This window comes from Pantherophis guttatus, chromosome 1 (assembly GCF_059756535.1).
Source record: "Pantherophis guttatus breed Tessera chromosome 1, ASM5975653v1, whole genome shotgun sequence".
NCBI classification, from domain to species: domain Eukaryota; kingdom Metazoa; phylum Chordata; class Lepidosauria; order Squamata; family Colubridae; genus Pantherophis; species Pantherophis guttatus.
The window spans coordinates 220,650,842-220,673,601 of record NC_142063.1 but is presented as its reverse complement, the minus strand read 5'-3'; the positions used below and the strand labels follow the sequence as shown (position 1 = coordinate 220,673,601).

General features: G+C 38.0%; 1 protein-coding gene across 2 annotated transcripts in view; it reads left to right on the top strand.

Moving 5' to 3' along the window:
* Positions 1-22,760, top strand: part of CSMD1 (CUB and Sushi multiple domains 1) — a 1,102,994-nt gene that overhangs the window by 942,570 nt on the left and 137,664 nt on the right. For both annotated transcript variants that reach the window (XM_034436753.3, XM_034436752.3), the window contains exons 27-30: positions 5,943-6,134; positions 9,638-9,776; positions 13,194-13,381; positions 15,657-15,851. In XM_034436753.3, coding sequence (XP_034292644.2) covers positions 5,943-6,134; positions 9,638-9,776; positions 13,194-13,381; positions 15,657-15,851 — 714 coding nt within the window. The remainder of the gene's footprint in view (positions 1-5,942; positions 6,135-9,637; positions 9,777-13,193; positions 13,382-15,656; positions 15,852-22,760) is intronic.

Here is a 22,760-nt window from a genome sequence, read left to right as displayed (position 1 = left end):
TTTTTGTGTGCTTGCTATTGCTTCTTTATATGCCTTGAAAATTGATTTTGCAGTGTATTTTTGTGTGCTTGCTATTGCTTCTTTATATGCCTTGAAAATTGATTTTGCAGTAATATTTCAGAGTCTCTTCATGGGCAGATCATGTATGGAAGTCGGTGTCATGTAGTGTTTAACAGATGGCCTGTGTTCTCAAGTCCTTTAACCACAGTAACCCACCCACTAGGTGACTTTGGTCCAGCAATTCTCTCTCAGCCCAACCTCTATCTCACAGATTATTGTTGTGCAGATAGAATAAAGCAGAGGTGTCAAACTCCTGGCCCGCGGGCCGGATGTGTCACACGCTGGCCACACCCATGCCTGGTTCAGTGAAGGGGGAAAATGTCCTAATATGTCATGTGACACTGCCGTGATGACATGAGTTTGACACCCCTGGAATAAAGGGAGATCGCCCTGCAAATTGTCCGGATGTCCTGGAAGAAATACAATCAGATGATTTGTTGTTCATGTTCTTGTCATTATTATTGAATTCAGTAACCCAAACCCTGTCTTTAATATTTAGCAACGAGGCATTGTTTAATTAATTGTTAGAAGCAGAACGTAGGTGGTGTTGATTTCAGACTTCTGGGATGCTGCCATTAGTCTTCTGATTGGATTTCCTCCTTTGTTTTGTTTTAGATTTCTTAGCAGGAGCCTGTGTAAAGTTGGATGGGTTAATGAGGAAGGTGGAGTGCTGGGGCAAAGCAGCAATTATTAAGCACATGGCTCAGGGCTGAAAAATAATTATGGTCTCACAGCTGCATATCAGCCCGTCTATCTTCCTTGAAAATAAGCTACTGCTGTTTTTGTTTGGGGGATTTTTAAAATAGTATCTTTATAAGGAATTTTCATAAGGAATTGAGAGCCAGTTTAGGCTAGTAGTTAAGGTGCTAGCCTAAAAACCAGGAGACCATGAGTTCTGGTTCCCCTTTAGCCATGAAAGCCAATTGGGTGACCTTGGGCCACTCATTCTCTGTCAGCCCCGCCCACCTCATGCAGTGGTTGTTGTGGGGAAAATAAAAGGAGGAAGATGTGTTGGATATTTTTGCCGCCTTAAATTATTTGTAAAAATAAAGGTAGAATACAAATAAATAAAAACATAATTTAAAAAATTAAAATTAATCTGCATATGGACTGCATATGTTCTGTTTTCTAATGGTGGCAGGAGATCTACAAACTAGATTGTACTCACAGACACACACACTCAGACACATAGACACTGAGATTGATGTCTTCTATGATGACATATTTATGTTGCCTATTCACATATACACAAGTTGTTTTACTATGCTTTATTGTCTCCATTAAATACACAAACAGAGAAGATTTACTAGAGAAATGCAAATGTCTTCTAATCACAAAATGTTTGGACCCCATCAAGGAACCATTGTCTTGTCTGCTCAGCACAGCATGTAAAACACCGTGAGGACATGAACTGACTAGTGTGATTATGTTAATTGTTATCAGCCTAACACTTTTCATTAAAACTTAATTACCATTTAATCATGTCTAAAAGGATATAAAATGGAGTTCAGCATGCATCCCTGACCTTTACTCTGCAGGGTTAAATGTATTTAAGCTAGTTATTAGAAATCTTATTAGAAACGGAGGTACTGGCTAAATATCACCTATCAAAGCATGGAAATGTTGATAGGTGTAGGTAGGTATTAAATTTCCATTAGCCACAGAAGATTTCTGGTCTTAAAATATTCAAGCTCCTTCAGTTAATTTGTTGCAGGTTTATTGACAGACTTTTATTTTGCTGATTTGTGCATTCTACTGTCTGCTCCCACCGCCACTTTCTGAACCAAGAGATCCACTGGTGGTCCTCAGTTATGATTGCAATGAGGACTGCAATTTCAGCATATGCTGTGATGGTCATACATTGAGGCACCCACATAACTGGACCCAATGTCCTAACCCTTTTTATGGAAGTTGTTAAGTGAATCACATGGTTATAAGTGCAAAGCCATTCTTTCGAATGATTGGTATTTTGCCAGAAACCAGCACAAAATACTGGAAACCAACAGAAAAATTTGCAAATTTCAGTCCCGTGACCATGAGATGTTGCAACCAGTCAGCAAAGCACTCAAAAAGCAGTCAAGTCACCATTGAGGGGGACTCAACAATATAGCCATAAATCATCCTTTTCCAAGGCGGTCATAATTCTGAGCAATTGTTGACTGGTTGTAAGTCAATGACTACAACCAGTATTTGTTGGAAGTAGTATTAATACCAGTTAGAAAATTAATTTTAAAAAAATTGGCAGCAATGCTTATGAGCATACCAGCAGGAGGTGTTGAATGTTCTCTCAGCATTGCCCTTCTGACATGGATATAGTAAAAATGTATGGATCTTTTCTCTTTTCTTTGGTTACCTAACAGCAAAGGAAGAGTTTGTGTTTTTCACCTCCTGATATATTTTTTTTGTTGGGTTTGAGTTTCAGAGATTGCATAATTTCAGCAAGGAAAGAATGAAGGTAGGATGAAGATGTAAAAAGTGAAGTTAGGTTTTCTTTTCCTCTTGAGTAATGGGTACAAGTGCACATAGATTGAGCAGAAAAGTGAATATATGATGTTTGTTTCCCAGTTTGAGTCTTTTGCTCAAGTAAGCCAATATTAGGCTGTTTCTTTTGATTATTTCAGGGTTGGTGGACAGGTATGTGTGTTGGGAACGAGGTTTACAGGACATTTATGTTAAAATGAAACTTTGAAAAAGCTTCCAAAATGTTTAGAAAAAGTAACAAAAAATGCATGGGTATCTATTTGGACATATTTTAAATTTTTACTGTATACTGTCATTGTCATTAGTATTACTGTACACTATTGCTGTAATGCTATACACAGGTTGTCCTCGACTTAATGAAACATTCAAACTTATAATGGATCCCCCAAAAAACTACATACATTGGTTTTGTTTCATTTATAGACATTTGCAACACCTCACCCCATGGCCATGTGACTTTTTTTTCCAGAAACTGACATTCCAGCTTCTGGGAAAATCTGCCCCATAGCAAACAGTAGGTTTGCTTAATGACAATGGTTTTGCTTAATAATTGCCGCAAAAAATAATAAAATCAGGTCCAGTCACATGACTCAATTTATGACCACGATAACTTACAACTGTAAGTGCAGGCTCAATTACAGTCATAATTCAAGGATTTACCCATACAAGAATTTCATGCTGGTAGTCCTCCACTTACAACCAGTCACTTAATAACTGTTCAAAATTACAAAAACCTCAAAAAAAATGTTACTTACAGCCCATCTTTGAGAATCTGACTGCCATACCATCCCCCCAGTCAATGACTCCATTTTGAATACTTGGAAATCAGCTCACATTTACAACCTGCTGCAGCGTTCCACAGTCAGGCAATTGCATTTTGTAACTTTTTTTTCATTTTCTGGCAAAAGATGCCACATAAAATAAATTCACACATATACTGTAACTACTGGTTTGCTTAATAAACATATAGTTTGTGTAAAAAAATATAGTAAAAATAGTCATAAAATTAAGTTCGGTCATGTAGTACCTCGACTTAAAACTGCAATGACTTACAACTGAAATTCTGCTCCCAATTGTGCTTGGAAGTTGAGGACCACATATATCATAGCCTAATTATTTTATTTAGAGTGTAATTTTTAATTATTATTTTTTTAAAAAAATCCTCTCTCTACTTGAAATCTTTGCTAGAGATGAAATGTTGTGGTCACTGACGACGGGGTCAGGAGAAGGGCAACATTTTTAGGAACTGTTCTGTGGTTTTTCATTACAAGAGTTTTTGTAGACACAAAATGGTTAGGAAAGAAAGATTTCAAAACTTGTTGTTGTTAGTTGCGAAGCCGTGTCCATCGCGACCCCGTGGACAACATTCCTCCAGACCTTCCTGTCCTTTACCATTCTTTGGAGTCCATTTAAGCTCATGCCTACTGCTTCAGTGACTCCATCCAGCCACCTCATTCTCTGTCATCCCATTCTTCTTTTGCCCTCAATCGTTTCCAGCATTAGGCTTTTCTCCAGTGAGTCCTTCCTTCTCATTAAGTGGCCAGAGTATTTCAAAATACACATGCAGAAATTGCTATTAAACACCTGTTAGGAAGTAGACTGAATCTATTGCCCAAAGACAGATTAATATTTTTCATAATAGTCAATCTTGCCATAGATGAATTCTCCTATTCATTAGTATCTATAGTTTGTTTTAGAAATAATTGGAATCAAGCTGTAGTACTCTAATGAATTGTGTTATGTCTACTTTGTATTAATACCTCATCAGCAAAATTGAGTATTGCAACTTAGTGTAATAGAGTGCAACTGCTCATAGTAATTTCATCAAGTTAATGATATCCTAGTTTACAAAGAGTAGGTGATCATAACATTTCTGAGAAAAAAAAGGACCAGGTTAATAACTTTGTGAAAATATTTATCAACCAAACAAAATGCTGGAAAACATTCATGTAAAGGGGCCAAAGCACTGCATTACTCCCATAAAAGGGAGCTAAATTGTTTGTTTGGTTTTTTTTTTTTTGTCTTTTTTTTCTTTTGGTGGGGGGGAGGATGGATAGAGAAGCTAGCAAAAGAAAGATTGGAATGGGTTAGAACTGGCTGAAGAATGCAAAGAAAAATATTGAGGAAAAGGTTTCCTAGTTCATCCTTATGGGAGAGGACTTTGGACACTGGTTCAAAACATTATTGACTGCTCCATTTTAAGTCTCTGTTATATGAGCCAGAACAGCACATACACAATCTGCCCAGTACTTCCCTTACCTAGACATAGATTATAGATCTATAGATGAGGAGGCAGCACATGGATATACATGTGCTGCATTTTGTTACAGAGGAGAAAATATATTCCTGTTGCTATTGCCAGGAAAGATATTGGAAAGAATGCTAGAAGCCATGCTCTGCATGATGTTCTATCTGTTTTAAGTAGGCATTGAACAGCTTTTATTACAAAATTGTCATTTGTCTTCCCATCTGTTAGACATTAATAAACACAGTGAAATGCACGGAATAGGTCTCAACACTCTAAAACTACGTATAGCTTTGCAGGTGAGATTGGTAGATAGAAAAATCGAATTAATCTCCTGACATCTTGAACAATGAATCAGAGTATGAAATAGCTGTAAAATGTCTAGCCAAGTAATATTTAAATCATCAGCACCCTAAGCTGCCAACAGACCACGAGGGCAGAGTGGCAAGTACTTAATGGTAGCATATGCAGTATATGATGAAGTCACTACAGTATGTACATGTCATCATTTTGGCATCATTGTGGTTTGTTTCAATGTTAATGAATAATAGGAATGCCTTTGGGCAATATTATTTTTTAAATTATATTTTCCTAGTATAGTTTATGACATAAGGTAAAGTCTAACCCAAACATTCCGCAATTTTAGATGTAACATTCCTATCTTTTAAACCATGGTTGATAAAGTTGTGAGAATTATTTTGGCTCTTCACTTTTTCCTCCATGTTCTGGCTTTGATTTACAGTTCTTCATTTACCTTTTCAGGGGAAAAAATAAAATCAAAGAAAGGCTGTGTCCAGACAACCTTGCTTTCTGCAGCATGATTTTTCTTTATTGCTTTGGTTATTTGTAGAATGGCAGTGTGCAGTCCATACCTCTTATGTCTGCTCAGTGTTTATTTCAAACACACTGAGATTATTTTCCAGCACGCAATCTCTCCATCTCTTTTCCTTACAGAGATAATTGGAAGAAAATCGTCTAATATGATGTATTAGAGTAGGCAGTTTCCTAGAAAAGCAATCCTACTTAATAACTTTCCTTCCAAACTTAGGCAAATAATGGTATACAATGCTGTTGTTATAAAATGTATGATGCAATGCAAAATCTTCAATATTCAAAACGTATCTCTTATACATTTTGTTTCATGATTTCTTTGCAGCATCGGTTGCATCTACTTGTAATGATCCCGGAACCCCACAGAATGGAAGTAGATATGGAGACAGCAGAGAGCCTGGAGATACAATAACCTTCCAGTGTGACCCAGGGTATCAACTCCAAGGGCAGGATAAAATTACTTGTGTACAACTGAACAATCGATTCTTTTGGCAGCCTGATGCACCAACATGTATAGGTATTGAGATGAAATGTTGGGCACTTTTGAGTTAAACTAAAGTATACTCCCTCATGATATTCTCAGTGGTCATTCAGGGTGATACTACATACATTTCATGCATCGGCTATGAATCTCACAACTTACTTTATGAGAAGCGATAAACTTCTATTACCGGTAAATACTGATAAGCCACAACATGTTCGTAGATGGCTTATTTGTGTTCTTAAAATCTCAATTTCCTTTCATTGGGTATTCTGGATGTGAGTTTCCTAGAGTATGCATCTGATTACAATATATATTTTAGCTTAAGAAGACCTGTAAAACCTGGATTTGAGGGGTTCTTGGTACTCTCTGGTTGTTTTCTTGCAGTTGTATTATTACCCAACTAGATAACATTTTCATCATTATTGAAACCTGGATTTGTCAATTACTCTTTTTAATGACTGGTTCACCAAAATCAAGGCTAGTTCTTTCCTGCAGCTCTTGAGAGCTGACAATCAATCATCCTATCTCAAATAGCAGTACACTACCAAAATCTGGGACATATGCCAGCTGATCAACAGAAGATCCTAGAGCTTCAAATATTAATTTACAATGCTATATGTCTGAATGCATAAAGGCTGCACCTACTGCATTGCAGCATTTAATGTAAACTTCAGGAATAGGCAATTTTTGTAGAATTTTGTAGAGTTGTAGTCCTTGTTGGCATTTCTTGTTATCTTAATCCACAGTGGTTTTACCATGTTTATAAGAGTGTACAGTGCCTGTAATACTTCTGAAATGGATAACTGGTTTCAGTATTACAGTATTGTTTAGATTTCTTTCAAATTATCTTCTCAAAATATAGAAATTGTCAGGGCAAATTAATATTCATATTTCATTGAGATAAATAGAGTCCATGCCTGAGAATCCTGGAGGTAGTGACAGGAAAGTGCTGAAAGGCTGAAATGGGAACGTGAGCAATTGCTCTACATTCTAGTAACTAAGCCGATGGATACAGTGGATGACCATTACAAAGCCTATGCTAGAATAATCAGAAATAGGCAGAAACAAAAGATTGTCTCTGACTTCATCTGCAGAAACCCAGCCAACTTTTTAGGGCTGTGAACCAAATGACATGGTCTTTGGTAGAACCAGCTGGTGCATTAATATAACTGAGCTCCATTATGAGCAATTTGCATCACTTATCGTGATCCCCCCTCCCCCCCCAGATTCAAGCTGGTCTTCATACCATTTTCGGAAATGCTATTCCTGAGTTATCTTGTCTACCATTTAAACAGATATTTACATATCTGTTTGGATTAATGTAACTGCTTCTCATAATTCATGTATTTGGTCTTATTTTTGCCTATTAGACTCCTGCTTAGTATGCTTAGGATTCCTGGATTCTACCCTGCCAGCCTTTCCTGAAATCGTAATTTTGTTCTGGTCAAAAAAAAAAAAAAAATCCCTATCACCTTAAAGAGCTTAAAGAACTATTGGTGACATCCTTGCGTTAAAAAGCTATGAACCCAACTACCTTGAATATTTATTTGCTTTCTCCAACATCCCATATTTAGTCAAGATAAAGCAAAAGGCAGTGATACTGCATATCCAGTGATTTTTAGAAAAAACAGATTATCTATTTCTCTTTCCCTATGGGAACTTATTTTCTGTTAACCCTGGACTGGGTATTTAGAAAGCCTCAAAATATTTTTGAATTCTGAAGAATTTGATGTGGGAAGTCAAACTGATGCTGCATTGGACAAGATGAAATTTTTGATAATTCCAAGAATTAGATTTCCAAGTTTGGAGATGGTTTCATATGGACTAGGATGCCAGAAGATATTTTAAATTAACAATTTAAATTAACAGCTTAATGGTTTAAATTACAGTCTCTCTGGATCCAGAATGTTCTCTTGTTGGAAAATATTAGAAGAGTTTTGAAATTTTATTACAATAAAAACCTAGAAAGGAAGTGTGTTGTTATGTTTGACCCAGTTTTTTTAAAAAGAAAATGACAACATGGGTTGACTAGTATTGTTACTGTAATGAAAATTATAAATGTTCTCTCCTACTGTTTACAAGAACCCTAATTTTAAGTGCATGATTTAAAATTTAATTGTTTACCTGAAAGGGAACTGTGCAATTTTCCCCTTGTTTTTTAAATATAATTTTATTAAAGATTATAATTATAACATCAAAGACTAAATACAAACTAAAAAAAATAGAAGAAATAAATGGTAAAAGTAGAAAGGTCAGAAAAAGTAGAAAGCTCAGGGGGAAAAAAGGAAAAATAGAGAAATAGAAAAGAAAGAAGAGAAATAATAAAAAATAGGTGTATTTCCACCTTTATAAATGGTGAAGTGGTATATTTCATAACAAGTATAAACAAGTTTAGTAACTTCCCACCTTGTCAAATCCAACAAAGATCACTTCTTCACATACAGTATCTCATCTCTCACCTTTAAGCAAATTGATTAGCATTGTCATTTCAGCATATAAAAACAGACCAATTAACACCAAATTGGTCTGCTTCTATACCAATATAATAGATGCTTCATAGCTAGCCCCTTTCTCTTTCTTCTGGTTTTAGATTATGCATATGGAATAGTTCAGTTATTTCTGTTGCTTTCATTTTCCTTTGAAGGATCATTTTCCAACAGATTTGATTATTTTTATATTGGTTTTTTTCTTTGTAATCTCACATAATTGATCTACTCTATCACTTCACATCATAATATACATTCACATGTGTTGCTTGGAGATCCAGGTGTAAATAATCAAATAGAGAAAGATAGGGAAAAAAATGTGGAATAATTGACAGAAATCTGCAGATTATGTTCTGCATGACAATTCAGACTGCAGTCCTTTGGCAGCTGAGGAAATGTCCCAAGGAGCACAGGCTTCTTCTTTGTGTCCCTCATTCTCTCCTGGATAGGGAAATTCTTGCCTCTCTCCTTCTTCAAGGCTACATAACTTGTGTTTTCCAACTATATGAAAGTCTAATCTTGTAAAGCTGCAAAGGAGAATAAACAGGATTTCGGTCCCTTGACAAAGAGACTGGAATCCAGCAGATCCAAAGGCCACCTTCTGTCCTTGATTTCCGCCATGCTGTCCAATGCAGCAAACATTTAGACAAGGCTGAGAATTAGCTTAAATTCAGCATCTCTTTTTGAATGTAGTAGAATAGAAACCTTTTTTTCCAGATATATGCACAAGGTCAGGTAGATGCAAATATCTCTCCATTCTGCTTTTTTCCCCTCTCCCATTCAGTCAGGCAGAGAAATGCCTGGAGTGCTTTAACTTCATTATTGGGCTGCTTTATTAAATGGGAAGACTTTTCATACTCGAGAATAAATACTGCACTTACTCATTTCTTTATACGAGAGATTTTTATTGTACTTACAATCGTTGTGATAAATACTTGAAAATAAGGTGTCAGAAAGAAATGTATACGAACCTAAATTATTTTGACAGTTTCCAGTCCTCAGTTTTGACATGTGATCATTTTTATGTCCTTATTCTCTCCTGTGTGACAGCTGCATGTGGTGGAAATCTTACAGGTCCAGCAGGTGTTATTTTATCACCAAACTATCCACAGCCGTATCCTCCGGGGAAGGAATGTGACTGGAGAATAAAAGTAAACCCTGATTTTGTCATTGCTTTGATATTCAAAAGGTATTATTTCAAGAACTGTGTTTTCTTTTAAAATGTCACATTCAAAAATTGCTCAATACATTAATGAGCCCGGCTAATTACTTTTTAAAACTATGCCATAGGCAGAGCTGAATGATGTGGGTCTGAGTTTTTAAGAAATATTTAGGGTATGTTTTTTAAAAAATTTTTTTTGTAGCATGCTAATTTTAGGGCATAAATATTGTAATGTTTAGGGGTTGCCCATTTTAATATGGTGGAAAACTATCTTGAGAGTGTTCAACAATAATAATTGGGGGAGGGGTATGCTGAAAGAATGAGACTTGGAAGCTAATTGCTGCCTATCTATGCCTTATATCCACATCAGTACTTCATGACACATAAAACAAGTAAGGACATGAGAAAAATATATGAGTCACTAAAGGATCCATCTAGTCTTACATCCATCAGAAGGCATTTAGTTTCTGCCTGTCTCTACCTTTTTCCTGTGATCAAATTATAGAAGTGCCAGATGTAGCCTATCTCTTATAGTGTCAGAAAAGAAAAACAATCATGTTGAAGAAAGCTTCCATAATTTGAAACTGCTAATGCAATAACTTGATTCAATAGAGTAGTTTAGTTTTCCACTTAACGTCTTTCATACTCCCAGATACAAAACGTAATATTTTAATAAAGTTCTAAAAACCAAGTCATTGCATGACCAGAATGAAACCTCATGTAAACTTCCTCAAGTTTCTAAACTAATCCTGGTTTTGTGTAGTGGAATTTCTTACTAGTATGTGATTATAAGGCTGAATTAAGTAAATTAATCATCTCTTTTTATGTTGATTTTATGAAGCTAGATTTAAAAAAAAATTCCTTGCAAAAAAAACCTTACCATATATCTGTAGAGTGAAAAACAGTGTAATGAAATATTTCACAAATAGGCTAATTTACAGTGATAAACCACTATCAGAACACTACCTAGAAAACTGCATGGATGCTATCACTAGCAATCAAGTTCAATATAAACTTAGTTTAATTCATAACTTTTACTTGATTACAAAGAAACATGGTGGCTCATATGGTTAGGATGCTGTGTTGCAAGTTAGCAAACCTGCATTCAAGACCTGAGTGCTGCCATGGGGTGGGGTGAGCCCTCGTCCTTCCTCCAGCTCCAGCTACGAACATGACAAGAACACCTAACTGGGCGACCCCAGGTAACAGTGATGTCACTGGCTACTCCTTTCAACCTGGAAGTGCCTTGGCGCTTCAGACACAAGTGTGATGCAACTTGATTACCAAGTAGATGCTGCACCAAGGGCAGACTCTGACTTTAGCTAGCCCTTTTTGATGTGGGAGTTCCTGATGACAATGGCCTCATTACCTCAAAACTAGATTACTCCAGTATTCTCCTTTTGAACTGCATTTGAAGGTTATCCAGAAAGTTCAGCTGTAGTGAAATATAGCAGCCCACATACTAGTGGGTAAAAAGCCATTTTAGCAGCTTAGTCCTATATTTTGGGCACTACGTGGGTTACCTGTATGTTTCTGAGTACAATTCAATGTCCTGGTTTTGACCTGTATATAACATTGGATTATATTACTAATGGGAACTTTTTTCTCCAAGGAGAATTTGCCTACTCATTTGTGGTCAGCTGGAGAGTTAAGGCACATTTCTTTTTTTTCCAGATGTTAGAGGGGTGGGGGCAAAACAACCTCATCCTTCTTGAGAGTGCTATTCCTTAGGTTCAGACAGCCCCTAAGTATTTAGAGTTTATAAATGAAGCAAAAATATTGCTATTCCATTAGGCCAAGGAGTCTTTCATAGTGAGATTTTTTTAAGAACACTTGATAGATATTTTTATATATGGCAACCCAATTCAAAATGAGTCTGGACAGTTTACAAGGCAGTCCTTTAACAACTGGCTCCTTCACAATTACAAGTTAATGAAAAAGTAACTGTATGACCAATCCTCACATTTATGACTTTTCAGGTCTGTAAAGCAAAGCAAAGATCAAAGATCAAAAGCACAGTCAGTGTTTCACTTAGTGACTGTTTCACCTTAGTGCAAAATTGAAAAACAAGATAAAAATATCAACCTTAACTGTTTCTGACATTTTTATTTCATTTATCATATACAAAGTGACAACAGAAGGTCCATAATAATGATTCAAATATTCCCAGTTGAAGGGGAATAACTTTTCTTCTCTTCAGTTCCCAGTGATGATGACTCTCTTCTTCCACATTAAATTAACCAGTTAATCATTAACAGTTGCAGCAATATATTAAGAACAATTCAAAAACCAAAACATTACTTACAATGTTTATTAGGATATGCGTGTGTTTTATATATTAACTGTGTAAACCCTATATGTCTACCCCAAAATAAGTTGAGGTAAAAAAAATAAGTAAGTTCAAAGTAATTGAAATAGTTGTATTCCCAAGTCACTACCTATAATATCAAAGGTTTAAAGCACAAGAAATATTCCGGAAAATATTTATCTGCCCTTCTTCGTCAAAACCTCATATTATTTTATCTGGACTTAAGAAAATTATAATTTACACCAGGGGTCTGCAACCTTAAACACTCAAAGAGCCATTTGGACCCGTTTCCCACAGAAAAGAAAACACCGGGAGCCAAAAAACCCTTCTTGAGCAGCCACAAAACTAGCATATGTAGTTGAATTAAACATTCTGTTTTCTTCTGAAACTTTTCTTTTCTTGGATTTTTTCATGGTTGGCCTACCAGGGGTTGAAAAGCTCAATAAATTGCATGCCGGCGGGTGTCGCACATTTATGGTTGTGACGCATATTTAGAGTGCCAGGGAGCTGCAGCAGAGGGGTGAAAGAGCCACATTCAGGTCCAGAGCCACAGGTTACTGACCCCTGACTTACATTATTTGAAATTTTATCTCATTTAGCTATTAATCTGTACGAGTAGGTTTGCATCCATGAGGGACCATGCCCTAGAAACAGTTACAACTATTTTCTCCTAAATACATTTCAAATATTTATGTATATTTTTTTAAAAAATAGTGTCTACTGGTTTTACTTTTCTCATATGATATTTCTGATCAATGTTGGGCAAATAAGATTTAATGTTAGCGCCCAACCTCTTCCTGCTGGTTTTAGCAGTGGCAGGAGCTATCAGGCCACTGTGATACAAGTTTCCATTTTTTATATATAACTAGAAAAGACTGAAGAAAGACTTAGAAGCAGAATTACTGTTTATGCCAAAATTTGACTTGCAGAAATAAAGAAGAAAAAGGGATGAACAGAAAACATGGAAATCAATAGAGTATAAATTATAATGCATACATTGCTGTTTGGAATCTTTTTGTGAGAAATAAATGCAAATGTAAAGGAAAAATAATTGGAACACTTCTGTCAGTGATGTCTTTTTCTCCCCCCCCCCCTCAAATCCAGAGACATTTTATTTTCTTGGTTTTCTATTTCAGTTTCAACATGGAACCTAGTTATGATTTTTTGCATATTTATGAAGGAGGAGATTCTAACAGCCCTCTGATTGGAAGTTTTCAAGGCTCCCAGGCCCCAGATAGAATAGAGAGCAATGGCAATAATCTTTTCTTGGCATTTCGGAGTGATGCTTCAGTTGGCATGGCAGGATTTGCCATTGACTATAAAGGTAAATTTAAAACAATATATATATTTACCATATTATATAATACGAAGTTCATCTGTTTTATATCCAGTTTCAATGAAGATGAAGTTTGTAGATTTATAGCAAAATTAGCAATAATGATATGGGATCGGATTTCAAATCACCCAAAGTGACAAATATCATTAATGGCCCTTTCTAGAATAGTGCTCAATGATAACATCATTAAAATGGTTGCATACTACATTCAGAAAAAAATTACCTTAGTTATATTGGGCTGATTTTATAAATTATTCTTATCTTAATTGTATTGGATATATTTTATAAAGTAGTCTCAAACATTACAAAAATGTGTTTTATATCAAATGTGTTGCAGCCACCTTATTGAGAAATAATATAAAAGGTCTCTCTATTATTATTCATAGTTTAATGTTCCTACATTACATTTACCCTTATTTCGATACTAATTTGGAACTGGTTAATGTTTTTTTCCATAACTACTTTCAAGTAGTTTCAACTACTTTCATGGCTGAAACCATTTAGATAACTCACAAGAAAATCTAAGAACTGAGAATAAAATAATATTTATGGATGGCATTTGAAAGCTAATACCAAACAGCATTTCAACATCTCTGCTTATTCACAGACTAGCATTATTTATAAGATAAACTTCAAAAGTTTTATTTATTTTTTATTCTGCCCTGCCTAATACACAATTTGACCCTCCCTTTTGAGCAAGCTGGTTGTGTCCTTTGGTCTTTTGTTTTTAAAGACTTTTGTTAGCTTGCTCTTAATTTGGTTTCTTATTTAATGAAAATTAACTGTCTTTCCATGATTGGTTTGCTTTTAAGTTCAGTCCAGTCTTCCACTGTTTTTTTCTTTATTTTTTTCATTTGAATGATATAAAGTCTTGAGACATTCTCCTATTTTTCCAAATATTTACTATTGCCCATCTGCATACAAGTGGGGGACAGAGAGGGGAGAGAAATTCTCAATTTCAAACCAGTTTTGAAAAGCAACAAACTATAAACATCCCACTGGTTTGAAAAAGATATGAGGTTCTCTAAAGAATTAGTCAAATTACATACAGATAGGATAAAAGATGTTTAAAGGCAAAGCAAGACCTAGCATATTCACTGAGAGTTATTTAATATTTATGGATATATAATATACTCATATCTGCAATTTGGGCACAAATTATTTAAGGAGTGCATATACTTTTCATTTAATATAAAATGAGTTTTTCCACTATATAAAATATATATCTTTATTTTCTGGCAGATATTTATTACCGCTTATAATGTTTAATTACATAATGCTATTTGATTTTTTGCCATAAGAATGTTCCATAGTGCAATTTTGCTTAGCTCATTGGCTAATTTATTTAGTTTTGCTTAAATTACTATATCTGCATAGAATTCACAAGATTTTTTTCCTAAGCGGTAAAACAGCGAAGTCCTAATGCTTTGCAAATAAAAATAAATAAAATGTTCATGACAAACACAATTTTTAAAAGGCACCCCAAACAAATTTGCTAACAGTTGCTTTAGCATTGTAGAAATGAACAAATATATTGCATTCATTTCCCTAAAAAGTGGCCATTTTGCAGATACTGCTAAGCATAAATTCTTAAAAATTCAGGCATTTTTATCATCTTAATTTATGGAAATTGTAATTGCTATTTCAACAGAAATTGATACTATATATTGAAAAGTCAGTCCCATCAAATTCAATGTGACTTAACTATCAGGAAATATATACTGAATATTAGGAGTAACTAAACATGCAAGCTATTTTTTCCCCCTGTGGAAAATTTTTTTGCAAATACTTGCAAATAGTATGCTCATTAAAAACTTTCAGATCCTTTTCTTATTGGTTATTCAAAAGGATGCTATGGTTGGTGATGTTGAAAAATATAATAGATTCAAGAAAACTGTTAAGCTTCTAGTTTCTGACCTAGTTCAGCTGACAAAACTAACCAAAGCAATCTCAGACCTCATATCATAACTGAAAATTTGTCTGAAATGTATCCTCATAAACAATATTGTCTTTATGTGCAGTTATAATAGTAATTTCAGATTAAATTCTAATAATCCCAATCTATTTGGTGAAGAAAAAGGTGGATGGATGGATGGATAGATGGATGGATGGACAAACTTACTCATCTAGATGAAAGTGAGATAGGAATTAAGTAAACTGTTAGCAATGACTTTATCATTCCTGGAGTGGATTATATTGATTCAACTTGATTCCTCTGTTTTATTTTAAAGTGAGTCTTAACCCTCTTTCTCTTTTTCATTAGAAAAACCACGGGAAGCTTGTTTTGACCCTGGCAACATAATGAATGGAACCAGAATTGGAACAGACTTTAAACTTGGGTCAAGTATTACTTATCAGTGTGATTCAGGTTACAAGATTATTGATCCTTCTACTATCACTTGTGTGATTGGTGTTGATGGAAAACCTGCATGGAACAGAATCTTGCCATTTTGTAGTGGTATGTATGAATCCTTGGGAGGGGGGTATGAGAAATTGTATTAATAATACTACTATTCTTATTGTTCCCTCTATTTTGGGATTCTGACAATATTCTGCTGATGCGGTAGAGGAACTGATGAAAGAGAGAAGGAAAAACTCTTGTTTTCCTTCTTATTTATTTTAACTCCCATATTTACTATTTCCGTTTAAGGTGAAATAAAAAAAGAAAAGACAGAGAAGTGGTCTTGATGGGGGGATCATAAGAGGACTTGCAGTAAAATATCATGTACATGGAATAATCTGGAAAAATCATCAGTTTTCCTTTTTTTAATTTAAAAAATGTTGAGAATTTTATTAGGCCCATTTTATGTCTATGGAATATACAGTGCATTCAGAAAGTATTCAGACCCCTTCACTTTTGTCAATTTTGTTATGCTGCAGCCTGATTCTACAGTTGTTGAAATTCATTTTTCTCTCATTAATCTACACTCAGTATCTCATAATGACAAAGTGAAAACTTTGAGAAGAGAATTTTAGAAATGTCTGTAAATTTATTAAAAAGAAAAAAACTGATATATTACATTGCCCTAAGACCCTTTGCAACAACACTTGAAATTTAGCTCAGGTGCCTCCCATTTCTCTTGATCGTTGCTGACATGTTTCTACATCTTGATTGCAGTCAACCTGTGGTAAATTAAATTGATTTGGAAAGACACATACCTCTGTATAGAAGGCCTCACAGGTGATGTACTGTAGCAGAGAAAAAGCCATGAGGTCAAAGGAACTGCTTGCAGAGCTCAGACACAGTATTGTTGTAAGGCTCAGATCTGGGGAAGATTACAATAAAATTTCTGCTGCACTGAAGGTTCCTAAGAGTACAGTGGCCTCTCTAATTCTCAAATGGAACAAGTTTGGCACAGCCAGGACTCTTCCAAGAACTGGTTGCCTGGTCAAACTGAGCAATCCAGGGAGAAGGGCCTTAGTAAAAGAGGTGAACAAAACCCCAATTCACTCTGATTGAGCTCCAGAGATTCTGTGTGGAGATGGGACAGAGTTCCAGAAGGACAACCATCACTACAGCCCTCCTCCAATCTGAGCTTTATGGCAGAGTGGCTAGACAGAAGCCTCTCCTCAGTGCAAAACACATGCTAGCCTGATTGGAGTTTGCAAAAAAGCACATGAAGGACTCTCAGACAGTGAGGAACAAGATTCTCTGGTCTGATGATACCAAGATTGAACTGTTTGGCCTCAATTCTAAACATTAGGTCTATTTTATTTTATTTATTTTATTTTATTGAATTTCTATACCGCCCTACTCCCGAAGGACTCAGGGCGTGCACAGCCATGAAATAAAACACATAGATATACAAAATTTAAAATCGAATAAAATGAATTAAATAAATTTGGCTGAATTTGTACCCATAATTTAAGATACCCATATTTTAAAATACATTAAAAATTTAAAATTTACACTTAAAAGGGAGAAGATTTAGGCGAGGCCAGCTTGATGAAATAAAAGCGTCTTCAACTCGCGGCGGAAGGTGCGCAGATCCGGAATCCTCGGTATCTCTGGGGGGAGCTCATTCCAGATCGTCGGTGCCCCCACAGAGAAGGCTCTCCCCCTAGGGGCTGACAGCCGACATTGTTTGGCCGACGGCACCTGGAGGAGCCCCTCTCTGTGGGAGCGTACTGGTCGGTGGGAGGCTGTTGATGGTAGTAGGCGGTCCCGTAAGTAACCAGGTCCTAAGCCATGGAGCGCTTTAAAGGTGGTAACCAAAACCTTGAAGCGCACCTGGAAGACCACCGGGAGCCAGTGCAGCTCGCGCAGGAGAGGTGTTACATGGGAGCTCCATGTTGCTCCCATAACCACCCGCGCGGCCGCACTCTGCGCCAGTTGGAGCCTCCGGGTGCACCTCAAGGGGAGCCCCATGTAGAGAGCATTACAATAGTCCAGACGAGAGGTGACGAGGGCATGAGTGACTGTGCGTAACGAGTCCCGATCTAGAAAGGGACACAACTGGCGAATCAGGCGAACCTGATGAAAAATCCTCCCGGTCACGGCCGTCAAGTGCTCTTCTAAAGACAGCCGTGAGTCCAGGAGGACGCCCAAGTTACGAGCCCTTTCCGTGGGGGCCAATGATTCGCCCCCAATAGCCAGCGATGGCGCCAGCTGACTATATCGGGACGTCGGAAACCACAGCCACTCGGTCTTGGATGGGTTGAGCCTGAGCCCATTTCTCCCCATCCAGATCCGTACGGCCTCCAGGCACTGGGACATCACTTCAAGGGCATCGTTGGGGTGGTCCGGGGTGGAGATGTACAGCTGGGTGTCGTCAGCGTACAGATGGTACTTCACCCCGAAACCACGGATGATCTCGCCAGCGGCTTTACATAAATGTTGAACAGAAGGGGCGAAAGAACCGATCCCTGCGGCACCCCACATATAAGGGGCCTCGGGGTCGATCTCTGCCCCCCTGTCAACACAGACTGCGACCGGTCAGAGAGAAAGGAGGAGAACCACCGTAAAACGGTGCCTCCCACCCCCAACCCTTCCAGCCGGTGCAGCATGATACCATGGTCGATGGTATCAAAAGCCGCTGAGAGGTCTAACAGGACCAGGACAGAGGAACAGCCCCTGTCCCGAGCCCTCCAGAGATCATCAACCAACGCGACCAATGCCGTTTCCGTGCTGTACCCAGGCCTGAAGCCCGACTGGAACGGATCTAGATACGACACTTCATCCAGGTACTGGGGTAGTTGTCGCGCAACCACACTCTCAACAACCTTCGCAATGAAGCAAAGGTTGGAGACTGGACGATAATTAGCCAATACTGCCGGGTCCAGGGAAGGCTTCTTGAGGAGAGGCCTTACCACCGCCTCTTTCAAGGCGGCGGGAAAGACACCCTCACCCAACGAAGCATTTATAATCCCCTGGAGCCAGCCTCGCGTCACCTCCCGGGAAGCCAGCACTAACCAGGAGGGACACGGGTCCAACAAACATGTGGTCGCGTTCAATCTACCCAGAATCCTGTCCACGTCATCTGGGGTCACAGGATCAAACTCATCCCAGATAACAGTCTCAAGACCTGTCTCCGTTACCCTCGCTGGATCTATCCCGTCAGAGTCCAGACCTTCCCGAATCTGAGTGATTTTGTCATACAGATACGGAACAAAATCCTCGGCTCTTCCCTCCAAGGGGTCCTCCCGCGCTTCCTGGTGGAGCAGGGAGCGGGTCACCCTAAACAGGGTGGCCGGGCGATTATCTGATGATGCAATAAGAGCAGTAAAATGAGTACACTTTGCTGCTTTTATCGCCACTAGGTAACTCCTAATATGAGATCTTACCAGTGTTCGGTCAGATTCAGAAAGACTAGCCCTCCAACAGCTCTCTAGGCGTCTTTTCCGGCGCTTCATCTCCCTCAGCTCCTCGGTGAACCAAGGAGCCAGGCGAGATCGGCGCCAGGTCAGAGGCCGCAAAGGCACGACTCGATCCAGGGCTCCAGCAGCCGCCCTATCCCAGGCGGCCACTAGGTCCCCAGATGAGGCATGAGCCAGAACCTCCGGGATTGGCCCAAGCTCCATCTGGAACCTATCAGGTTCCATCAGGCGCCTGGGGCGGTACCATCTTACCGGTTCCACCTCCCTGCAGCGGGGTGCCGCGGTTCGAAAGTCAAGGCGAAGGAGCGAGTGATCTGACCATGACAAGGGATCGATGACTATATCCCCTATCTCAAGATCACTCAACCACTGTCCAGAGACAAAAACCAAGTCCAGTGTGTTTCCCCCCCTGTGCGTAGGGCCATGAATTAGTTGGGTCAGGTCCATGGCCGTCATGGAAGCCATGAACTCCCGAGCCACCTCAGACGCCTCACCCATGGATGGCAGGTTGAAATCCCCCATGACCATAAGTCTGGGGGTATCAACCGCCACCGCGGCAATAACACTGAGTAGCTCGGGCAGGGCTGCCGCCACGTGGCAGGGAGCCAGGTACGTGATCAGCAAACCCATCTGAACCCCGTGGCCCCACTTCACAAGGAGGGACTCACAACCAGCTGTCTGAGGTACAGTGGCCTCCCTCGGCCTAAGGCCTTCTCTAATAATAACCGCTAACAGGTCTAAAGGAAACCTGTCCGGAGGTGGGTTTCAGCAGGTTCTGACCAGTTCTGGAGAACCGGTAGTGGAAATTTTGAGTAGTTCGGAGAACTGGTAGTAAAAATTCTGACCGGCCCCACCCCTGTCTATTCTCTGCCTCCCAAGTCCATGCTGATTGGGGAGGGAATGGAGATTTTACAGTATCCTTCCCCTGCCATGCCCAGAAAGCCATGCCCACTAAGCCACACTCACAGAACCAGTAGTAAAAAAATTTGAAACCCACCACTGAACCTGTCCAATATCATTCCAACAGTGAAGCATGGTGGTGGTAGCATCATGCTGTGGGGGTGTTTTTCAACAGCAGAGACTGGGAGACTGGTCAGGGTTGAGGGAAAGATGAATGGCGCAAACTACAATGAAAATCTGTTCCACAGTGCTCAGAACCTCAGACTGGGCCAAAGGTTCACTTTCCAACATGACAATGATCCTAAACACCCAGCCAAGACCACATAGGAGTCGCTTAAGGACAACTCTGTGAATATCCTAGAGTGGCCCAGCCAGAGCCCTGACTTGAATCATATTGAACATCTCTGGAGGGACCTAAAAATGGCTGTCCATCAACAGTTACATCCCACCTGACTGAGCTTGAGAGGATTTGCAAGGAATAATGGCAGAAAATCCCCCAATCCAGGTGTACAAAGCTTGTCATGTCATACCCAAAATGTCTCAAAGCTGTAATTGCTGCCAAAGGGGCTTCAACAATGTACTGAGTGAAAGATCTGAATATTTATGCCAATGTGATATTTCAGCTTTTTCTTTTTAATAAATTTACAGACATTTCTAAAATTCTTTTTTCACTTTGTGATTATGGGATATTGATAGTGTAGATTAATGACAAAAAAAAATGAATTTCAATAACCGTAGAATCAGACTGCAACATAACAAAATGGACAAAAGTGAAGGAGGTCTGAATCCTTTCTAAATGCCCTGTATACGTTATATATGTTATATATATAGACATTTGTAGATTCAGTACTATAATACCAAAGATGCCTTGATAATAGTAACAATTTAGAGAATTCTGGATAAGGTAGACAATAATATGATCAATTGTATGACAGCATCCTATGTCAAGTCAGTGTTGTAAGCCCACAGAGGAGCTTTCCCTAGCCTGGTATTTAAATCTTAAACACAGTTCACCCAAAGCCTGTATGATTTGGACTTGAAGCTTCCTATGTTAGATACTTAAATATTGTGCCACATAGCTAATTTATTCAAGGGATCAAAACAAACAATGTTGTTTCATATAAATAGTTTCATGTTCTTATAGAATAGATTTAGCATATGGACAAAAATGCCTCACTCCAGTCCAAAAAATCAACCACAAAAGTGCCTCACCACAGGCACAAATGAAGTTGCTTTGTTGTTGTTGTTGTTAGTTGCGAAGTCATGTCCAATCTATCGTGACCCCATGGACAATGTTCCTCCAGGCCTTCCTGTCCTCTACCATCCTTTGGAGTCCATTTAAGCTCATGCCGACTGCTTCAGTGACTCCATCCAGCCACCTCATTCTCTGTCATCTCGTTCTTCTTTTGCCCTCAATCTTTCCCAGCATTAGGCTCTTCTCCAGTGATTCCTTCCTTCTCAGTAGGTGGCCAAAATATTTGAATTTCATCTTCAGGATCTGGCCTTCTAAAGAGCAGTCAGGGTTGATCTCCTCTAGGAATGACATTGCTACTCCAATTAGAAGGATTGTCCAATTTTTTTTCATCTGAGATGCTACCCTTGGTTTAATGTCATACTTTGGTAGAATATTTCAGTTTTACAGGCTTTCCTGGAGCTGAATTATTATTGGATATATTTATATGAGTTTTGAAACATTATATATGAATTGCTTTAAGACTAATTTAGCCAGAAGTGTCTTAAATAACTGTTGCAAAGGTCACTGAGAAATAGAAATGTTCTCTCTTGGTAATTTCTCATTTATCTAAAATCTTTTCATTTCTTCTTCGAGCTCTCTTACATGTTAAAATCCTTTCCATTGCTGTTGAGTGTCCTTCATTCCAAGGCCTTTTATTACTTATTCTAACAATAATGAGGACAGTAATACTGAGGATGAAACATTAATAAATGTTATAAATAAATATTAATGCACTTTAAAAAATAGAAAATAATTACTCGAAGCTAGCAGATGGCTTCATTTTGCTAGGCTATCTTTATATTAAGGTATTAGAACAATACTTTACAATTAGAGCAGATAATAATAGGTTAAAAATTAGACATAGAAGCCTATCTATTAAAATACTATAAATAACTTCACAACTTGTATCCAGTGTCATGATACTCAGATTTTCGATATGAAACCAATCCATATTTAAAATACAAAAGGAAAATAGTTATTTGAGAGTGACTCAAACTCTGTTTAGAATGTTTTGTTTCAGCAGATGTTTCTATGAGTGGAAAATGGGTTGAGAGATTTATTTTGCTGATTCTCTATTCTATGCACACACAGTGTGGCCATAGGGAATTGAGAGATCTTTTGGCGTAGCAGGGATATGACTACAGAAGAGAGAAGGACATCAGTGAAAAATCATATTTTCGCTATCTGTTCATTGAATCATCCATTGAGCCAGAAAGCCTTCAAAACTAAAGGAATGTACAGCTCTTGGAAAATGTTTTGGCTGCAAAAAGACTCATTTTTTGCCAAATGATGTTGTAATTTACAATCCTCATTTTTATATTTTAGCAAACTACATGGAAGCATAAGTAATATATGTCCATGTTTATCCACATTTTAACATCTGATGCTAACAGAAAAATGTGTGGTTATAAAGCA